At 44.6% G+C, this 9,830-nt stretch overlaps 1 protein-coding gene across 1 annotated transcript; it reads left to right on the forward strand.

The window, feature by feature from the left end:
* The first annotated feature begins 8,948 nt into the window (after positions 1 to 8,948).
* On the forward strand, positions 8,949 to 9,506 carry LOC125514395 (histone H4). Its single transcript, XM_048679707.1, has one exon. The coding sequence runs from the start codon at positions 9,049 to 9,051 to the stop codon at positions 9,358 to 9,360; it is 312 nt and encodes a 103-aa protein (XP_048535664.1). The 5' UTR covers positions 8,949 to 9,048; the 3' UTR covers positions 9,361 to 9,506.
* The last annotated feature ends 324 nt before the right edge of the window (positions 9,507 to 9,830 follow it).

Below are 9,830 nucleotides of genomic sequence, written 5' to 3' on the forward strand. Positions count from 1 at the left end.
TGACATATTCTTTGCATATATATGAACACACAAACTTTTGCATATGCAACAATAATATCACCAAAAAATGTATGAACAGAAAAAAATTCTAACTTCTGCATCTAAACTATACATCTAAATTAACTACAACAACTCAATTAACTATACATCTAAACTACACATCTAAATTAACTACAACAACTCAATTAACTATACATCCTAAATTACGCATCTAAATTAACTACACATCTAAATTAGGAAATTACGCAACGGGCCGGGGCGGCGATCGACGAGGAGGCCGGCAGGACACGGGGGCGACGGAAAGGGGCGTGGCGACGGCGACGGTGAGAGGCGCGGAGACGGCGACGGTGAGGGGGCGCGGCGCGACGGGCGATGAGGAGGCAGGGGGCGGCGACGGCGACGGTGAGGGGCACGGCGTCGGCGGCGAGTAGGCAGGGGGGCACGGGGCGGCGACGGCGTCTGGGCCGCGCGGGACGGCGTCGGAGGCAGGGCGACGGCGAGGCGCAGATCGAGGGGCAGCATGGCGGTGTCGTCGGGCGGGGAAGACGAACTGAATGAAAAATTTCACAAGTGCTACTTATATAGACGAACATTGGTTCCGGTTCGTGACAGAAACCGGGACGAATGCGACCTTTAGTCCGGTTGGTGCCACCAACCGGGACCAAAGGCCACTTTTCGGCAGCCCAAAGGGCGGGAAGCGGCGGCCTTTGGTCCCTGGTTGGTGCCACCAGCCGGGACTAAAGGGGGGCCATTGGTCCCGGTTGGTGCCACGAACCGGGACCAATTCCCCCTTTAGTCTCGGTTGGTGCCACCAACTGGGACCAGTGGCCTTGCGCTGGCGCGGTGGTGGGAGTTTAGTCCCACCTCGCTAGTTGACAGTGGCCAGCACTTGTTTATAAGCTCCGCTGCCTCTTTCCTCTCGAACTCCTCTGAAATGCAGGCTTATGGGCCTAATTGGACACTGTAATGCCTGTGGGCCTACTGGGCCTGCTGCGGGCCTGAATCCTGGCCCATGGTTGGGTTTCTAGTCGTATTCAAGCCGTGCTAACCCAGTAGGTGGCATTTTTTTCTTTTTTTCTATTTTTTTCGTTTCTACTTAGAACTAAATACTTATAGTTTTTTAGTGATTTCTTTTTTCTTTTAGGTCACAAAAATTATAAACTTTCTGTTAGTGCCATTAGCTTTAAAATTTGAATAGTTTAAATTTGAATTTTTTTAAAATTTGTGTGAATCACTAGTTTATGAATCACTAGTTTACTAAATTTGTGTGAAAATTTTTCTTTCTTTTTCTTTCGTGTGAGGACGGGTGGATCGTGGGAGGGGATATTTTTTCACGTACGAGGAGGGTCGGTTAGCGAACGGGGTGGGGGCAAGCGAAGGTTGAACCATCACAACGTTCGATTCTCCTTTAATAATAGAGAAATACAGGAAAAGAACCACCATATATGTGAAGGAGCGAGCTTTTGTGAAATAGAACATCGCTGAGGCAAGTTGGCTAATGCGTTTCAATTAGGATAGGATAGGAGTGACAGTTAGTACTTAGAAGCTCTCTTGCTCCTCTTAAGAACTTAAAAGGTCCTTTCTTTTCTTTTCTCGATAATACATGTTGGGAGACCAGCTCATGAACATAAAGCATTCCAGCGAGGATGCACATACTTAATATGGTTTGTACGTGTTAGGAGACCAGCTCATGAACAGAAAGCATTCCAGCGAGGATGCACATACTTAATATGGTTTGGCTCATAACATAGTTGAAATTCGTTGTCTCAATAGTGCTTCACATTAATTTTGGTAGAAACATATTTCACATTAATTTTGGTAGAAACATATTTCACATTAATTTTAATTAAGAGGAGCAGGGGCATTTCCTCAATGAGATGGCAGATGCAAGCAATTGTGATCAGCAGAAAAGGCTAAATCGTTAGGGTGCCGACGACATAGATCAATGGAATAAATGCTCACAAATGAAATGACAGTGAAGGGGATATGAATCTTGACTCTGGGTTGAACAAAGTAAATGGGATAAGCTTACCTTGCCGCAGAGACGACTGACGCCCAACTTCAAGAAAAAAGGCGAGTACGCCAAGCAAAATCTGCAAGGGAAATCTTAATTGACATGGTACCACCTGGACATAGCAAGACATCATCCGGATGTCTAAAATGCACCTCGCCTGCTGGAATCACCCTCGCCTGCTGGAATCACACTAGCGCTCGCCATCTCGCAGCCGGCGAGCTTTCTTACTAATGCATCAATAACATGTATGAATTTTTCTCCAATTCCACAGATACGAAGAAGGCATTGCAGTGATACAATTTTCCAAACTCATGGCATGATTCGAGACAATATAGAAATGCGGGAAAAATACAGTAGTGAAAAGGGAAGCCGTCTCCATCGCTGGTATAGACTAATGGCCTCTTGAGTGAGTGAACAAATATAAAAAATCCGCAACTGAGGTTGCTTAAATGTAAACATTTTCCCATGTACTCCTAGGCAGATTTGTAATGGGCAATGACACGTAGTGTCTGCAATGTCCAGGAGGAAAATTCCTCTCGACATCTCCTGCCTTGCCATGGCCGGTTGCACCTCGGGGTCGGCAGCTGCCCTCTAACGGAGAAAGGGAGAGATGTAGAAGGAGAGAGAGAGAGAGAGAGAGATGTAGAGAGGGGAGAGAGCCTGACTGAACCTGGGACCACAACGACCTCGTCCGGGTTGAGCTCGTCCTCCCGCGGCTTCCTCACGACGGCAGCTCTCGGCGCCTCTCACCTGCGAGCGCAGCGGCGACGACGGGGACGGCGGATCTGCGAGCGCTATGGCCATGGTCGTCACCTGACCCGCTCGCTCTCCCTCTCCTCTTCCCTTCCCGTCGCCTGACCCGCTCGCTCTCCCTCTTCTCTTCTCTTCCCTTCCCTTCTGAAAACGGGAGGGGGAGGTTGCGGGCGGAGGCTGGCCGGAGGAGACGGGCGCGAGTGGCGGCGGTTGGCCGGGTGGAGGAGACGATGGCGGCGAGGCAGGGAGGCGGGCGCGGTCTAGCTAGTGTTTGGAGAGAGAGAAAGGAGAGGGGTGCAGCGCAAGTGCGGGATGGGCAGTAGGCTAGGTTACCTCCACCGGAGCGGCTGTCCTTTATACGTCTGTATGCAAAATGACGAAAATGCCCTCGGCGGGGCACAGAAATAACAGGCGGTGGCAGCAGCACTGTTCATGGAGAATTAGAGGCGACGTGGCTACATTCATCCTGCCTATGACTTCTTGAGGGTTTACTAGCAAAAGAGCCCGTGCGTTGCAACGGGAGAGAAAACATAACACACGCTCTTAACTCAACAACCATCACTCAAGACCACAATAGGTCCATCTCCTTTATTTTTGCGAGGCATCATATTTGTGTTGCCGCTTATCCTCCTTCTCACCCTCGCCGGTGATGGCCTTGGTGTTCACACAAAACAACAAAAAACGTGTTTGAATATGGTTAATCCTAAGGCGTCTCTCTCTCCCTCTCTCCTCCCTTCCTCTCTCTCTCTCACTCGCTATAGTGGGGTGTTTATTTGCAATCGAATCGCCGCCGGTACGAAAGAAAAACGGATCTTGCGCTATAAATTATAAGTTTGCTTCCAAAACAATTTTTAAAAAATATTTAACAGGTAAAATTAACATCATATTTAGATTCCACACATTTTTCTAATAAAAATTCATATATAATATGTTAAAATCATAGTTACAGTTTAAAAGATACAGATAATTTAGAAAATCATTTGTTTGACTTAAATATATTCCAAAATAATATTTAAAAATACTTAACAGGTAAAAATAATCTCATATTCATATTCTACATATTTTTTAATCAAATTTCATATATAACATGTTCAAATCGGAGTTACGGTTTAAAAGATGTGAATGATTTTAAAAAGCATTTGTTTGACTTAAATATGATCCGCGGATGAATTACCTAAAACATCAGGGGTGGTTCGAAAAATGTAAAATAATGGTTCGGGTGTGACTTAAGTCTGGATGACGGGTTGATTTCAAGAAAACACGGGGACTTTTGTGTAAAATATGAAAAAACGATCTGTTTTAACTCAAAACAGGATTGCAGGTTCAATTCTCCGAAATAGAGGGACTTTTCTGAAAAATGCCATGACGGACGACCAAAAACCCAATTTACTTTATTATTACTAGAAAAGGGCACGTGCGTTGCAACGGGAGAAAAAAATATCATAATCTCAAATGTAATTATGTAGCACTTTTTTAATTCAATTTTTGCAAACCCAAGAAATAAAGTTACATTGAGTATTTCTTTTTGGACTATGGAATTTGGGCGTATCATAGCAATGTTTGTCATGACCCATTTCAGCTCTCCGATGAAAGAGTCTTTCAATCATTTTTATTTTTGTTGTTAAGAAAAACATGAATATATATTTAATTTAAGAAGGTGTTTTATCTAATTTTTTAGAATATTTTTAAAATGGAATCATTTTTGTGGTGACTAACATTTTTTGGAATATTATGTTTCATTTGTAATAGCTTTTGTGAGAGCATCAAACTATGATGCATCCTAAACATAATTTTAAAAATGATTAACTTGCAAGATAATAGCATATTTAAAATCTACATATTTTTCTGAGAATTTTTCATATATAACATGTTAGATTTGAAGTTAGGATTTGACAGATACCAGTATTTTTAAAATATTTGAATTTGAAAAAAAGAAATTAAACAAAGAGAAAAAAGCAGTTCAGGTCGAGCAGCGGTTACATGGTGCAACCAAAAGAAAAGAAAGAAAAAATAAGGTGGAGAAGAGATCTAACCCGTGGTGCAGCCAAAAGAAGAAAAAAAGAAAAAATAAGGGGGAGAAGGGATCGAACCCGTGGTGCAGCCAAAAGAAAAGAAAGAAAAAAATAAGGGGGAGCAAGGATCAAACCCGGGTCTACAGGACGCAAGACACAAGCTCCATCCAGCGGGCTAGGAAAGTATGCTTGCGATATGTGAGAGTGTTGCGCAATATGAACCAAACACAAGGTGGATGCAGCCGTGAAACGTTTTTTCTCACTTACCGGTGGCATAGCGGGTAATTAGTGCGAACTTCAGGGGCAATTTTCCTGACGGACGACCAGAAGCACTATTTGCTTTATTATTATTATTATTATTATTATTATTATTATTATTATTATTATTATTATTATTATTATTATTACTAGCAAAAGAGCCCTTGCGTTGTAAGGGGAGAAAAAAATAACACACACTCTTAACGAACAAGCATCACTCAAGACCACAATAGGTCCATCTCCTTTAGTTTAGCGACAGATCATATTTGTGTTGCCGCTTATCCTTCTTCTCACCCTCGCCGGCGGTGGCCTTAGTGTTCACACTAACGAAAACGTGTTTGAATGTGGTTAATCCTAAGACGTCTCTTTGTCCCTCTCTCCTCCCTCTCCCTCTCTCTCTCGCTTTCTCTCACACTCGCGATGAGAAATATGTTGTTTTTCCCTGCGATGTATTTAAAGGTATGCATGTGTAGTTCTCGATGTTTTCTTTTCCCTATATGATTATAGTGGGTGTTTATTTGCAATCCGGATCGCCGCCTGTATCAAAGAAAAATGGATCGTGCGCTATAGTTATAAGTTTGCTTCCAAAATAATATCTAAAAAATATTTAACAGGTAAAGTGAACATCATATTCAGATTTCACACATTTTTCTAATCAAATTTCATATATAACATGTTAAAATCGGAGTTACGGTTTAAAAGATACGTATAATTCAGAAAACCATTTGTTTGACTTAAATATCTTCTAAAATAATATTTATAAATATTTAACAGGTTAAAATAATCTTATATTCATATTCTACATATTTATCTAATCAAATTTCATATATGACATGTTTAAATCGGGGTTACGCTTTAAAAGACATGGATGGTTTAGAAAAACATTTGTTTGACTTAAATATGATCCGAGGATGGAATACCTAAAAAGTTAGAGGGGGTTTCAAAAAACTGTAAAATAACGGTTCGGTGTGACTTAAATCCGGACTGCGGGTTGATTTCATGAAAACGCAGGGACTTTTTTGTAAAACGGTGCGACGGACGGGCATAAACACTCCGTACTTTATTATTAGGTAGAGATTATTAAGTAAAGATATGTTCAATGCTCGACTGTGAGTTCCCATTTTTTTAGCTGTGTAATATTTGGAGAGAGGAGGCGCAGATAACGTGCAGGTGGGTACTGGGAGGTTATCCCTTCATGGGAGGTGGGAGGTTGAACCCAAACACTACACATACGCTGTCGTTGTTGCTAGACATGTGTTGCTGTATGTGGGTTTTTGTTGTAGTGGCTAGCACATTTCGTCGAGACGCTGTCATCTGCACCGCGCGTCTGCAACTCGAGGCAATGGATCCACCGATCAAGGCGTACCTCGATAAGCTCACAACCACTAGCAACGTGTTCTTAACGACCTCCGCACAACACAACTGCGGGTTGCAAACTGGCGATATCGAGGAACTGGTCAAGTGGCGACGAATTTAGCATTCCGTGGCTAGTCGCAAGCTGCTGTGATCGAGGATCTGCTGAGATGGCATGCCGTGGCTCCGTAGCATCGCGGCCATTGTGCAACCAATCATGTATGAACTCAACTTTGACCGTAAGCCTCCTCGTTCTCCATGGATTTTTCTGTGATGATTTGTCCTATTCTAAACATGGATATATGGGATGGCTGGCAGCAATGGGGATCTGGGTTTTTTTTTTTTTGCAAAACACATAAGATGATTGTCTGGTTAAATATGCTATTGTGACATACTTGTTGAGAAGGTAAGCTTATCTTCTCCATGTAGCTTCGGAAAGAGTTTTGTTTATTTTCTTTTTGCCGCACTTTCTCAAATACATCCTCCGTCTTAAAATTCTTGTCTTATATTTGTTAGATACAGATGTATCAAGTCACGTTTTAGTATTAGATACATCTGTATCTACACAAATTTAAGACAAGAATTTTGGGACGGAGGGAGTACAAGAGAGGGCTCTTGAGATTCTCTCTGCAACTCTTTGCCTAGTTATTGCCCAGCCACCTGGCCACCTCCTGTCAAGCTTTCATGACATGCTGCATTTATTTGAAGTTTTCTTGACGCCCTGCTTCCTCATCCCTTCATCGGCAGCTCTCCATTCTCTACTTCATGCACTTATCTTCACTATTTTCATATTAAACACATGATCAAATTGGCATGGCTAGATTCATCATGATGTCTGCTTTCATCATTTACTAACATACTATCATTAAAAGTGGTGGCCAAAATATTATTTTGATGTTGTACAGAGTAAAAAAAAAGGAATATATTGTAGAATGCAGGAAGTGTAACTACTAATAAGATAATGTTCTACCCTTAACTGAGGCTTCTAGTGCATGGATTTATTTTAATTTGACCTATTAGCATGTAGCCCACTCATACATTTCTAAAAAGGTACAATTATAAGCTGAAAACCAGATGTTTCTCCTTTTCTACACCATGAACCTCTCGTACGCCCATGATAACAAAGCATATTTGATAAGCTTGGTTGTTCAGAATTGGCCTCCAATGGAGTTATTTCGACCACCTAGCTTTTAGCCTCCATTAAGATCAAATATAGCCAAAATTTTGATGGTGACAACAGAATTTCTCGGCCTGACACTATTTGACTATTCTCCAAATCACCTATTTCTTCTCTAAGTTCGTATGCTGAGAGGGTCCGGAATTGAAGCTTTTCGTACAGTACTAGTGAAATAGACGTTAACTATTTTATTAGTCGTACAAAAATTGTGAGATGTAACTTTAATGGCTTTGTCATGAATGAGCTGTACAAATTGGTTTGACTGATGATGTTGTTTGCTGGACAGGTATCTAGAATTACATTCCGGTGGCTGGGATGCAGAAATGGCATTTTCTTGCCCCAGGTTCTTCCATTTTGTATGGTGTGCATGTGGGGTCTTGTGTAGACACTGTTCAATTGGCATGAAAGCATAGTGACTTTTTTTTGGAAGAAGGACCTGATTGCATTAACCAAGTATCTTACAGATAAGCCCAGAAAAAAGGAAAATTACATTGAAGTTCATCCGAGCCCTATCGTCGTCTCCACCGAGCAAGCCGCTACGCCGGCGAAACCCGCCGCTTCTCCTCCATACGCTTGGACTGGGAGGAACCCCCTTGCGACCAGGAAGTCGACGCTCCTCGGTGCCTGAGCACCTCCACCTTGCACAGCAAACGACGACGGCAGCTTGGTCAACTGCAACCACGCCTTCGAAACCTTCAAAAGCCGGGACCGCCATCACTCGGCCACCGGCACGGGGGCACCGCGCACCGCAGCTCCGCCGAGCCGCAGCCGCGCAAGGGGCAACAGGGCCGCCACGGCGCTCCACCGGAGCAACCAGAGCGGCGGAGAGGGAAGCTGCCCACCAAAAGCTCTCCGACGACGCCGCCATCTCCCTATGCTAAATACATGACGTGATCCGCCGATTCCCCATCCTCCCGCCGCCGGAGCGGCATAGTGACTTGTTCAGATTATTAATGATTTCTGTACAGCCTGCAAGGAAATCAAGGGCAATGGCTCAAGTATGAGACACAAATATTGTTCGCACACCATCGTCAAACTGAGCATAAAGCAGTTGCAAATCTGAAAACTGCCACGTCTTCGCAAGTTTAATTGATTTGATTTGGTATGAAGGCGAATGTAGCTTTCAGCAGCAGCCATCAGTCTATGTTATCCCAATCTCTTTTTTCCTATGGATGAGACGAGCGAATAAATGGAGAATCACTAGCTTGCAACCGGCAAAAGCTCTCCAAATTTTTGTGAGCTGCTGCCCATCTCACCGGGCAAAAATTTGGGAGCCACGTCAGCGATCCGCGCCATCTCTCCCCGGATCGAGATCTCCACCGTCCACTCCGTCCGGATCCAACGGAAGGCCGCACCTCCTCCCTCGTTAAATCCCCTCCACCCCTTCCGACTCCAGCAGCCACCACCGCCGCCGCTCGCTCCCTCCCCACCATTCCCAATCCCATCTGCTCCGCTCCTCTCGCTCGCAGCTCCTACAAACCATGTCCGGCCGCGGCAAGGGCGGGAAGGGGCTGGGCAAGGGCGGCGCCAAGCGCCACCGGAAGGTGCTGCGGGACAACATCCAGGGCATCACCAAGCCGGCCATCCGGCGGCTGGCGCGCAGGGGCGGCGTGAAGCGCATCTCAGGGCTCATCTACGAGGAGACCCGCGGCGTGCTCAAGATCTTCCTCGAGAACGTCATCCGCGACGCCGTCACCTACACGGAGCACGCCCGCCGCAAGACCGTCACCGCCATGGACGTCGTCTACGCGCTCAAGCGACAGGGCCGCACCCTCTACGGCTTCGGCGGCTAGGCCTCCTGCTCCGTCCAGTCTCTGCCCCCGCTGTTCCATCTGTCCGAGTGCGTGTGTTGTCGTCTTGTCGATCCATCGTTTGGTATGGTCTGTGTAGTTAGTGCAAGGCGATGTGTATGAATGCAATGGAACCAGCGTTGGTATTATCTTGACTGCATCTCTCGATATGTTACTCTGCTGCGTGTTTATTCGATGCTCGTGTGATTCAGTGGCGCTGTATTCGCTTATTCAGTTTTTAGCTGAATGAGCCCCAAAATTTGGGTATGCAGAAACGTTGTCTGAATTTAGATGGGTTTCTTCAGCAGCCATGCTGATCTGCGTTCTGAAACTCTGGAATTGGTCTGAGTGTTGTTGTTTCATCGGTTGGTTTCGTCTGCGTGGTTAGTGGATGGCGATGATTATGAATGCAATGGAATCAGTGTTCTCGCGATATTATCTTGGTTGCTGCATCTCTCGACATGATTCCATCT

Source organism: Triticum urartu, chromosome 6 (genome assembly GCF_003073215.2).
Source record: "Triticum urartu cultivar G1812 chromosome 6, Tu2.1, whole genome shotgun sequence".
Classification (NCBI taxonomy): domain Eukaryota; kingdom Viridiplantae; phylum Streptophyta; class Magnoliopsida; order Poales; family Poaceae; genus Triticum; species Triticum urartu.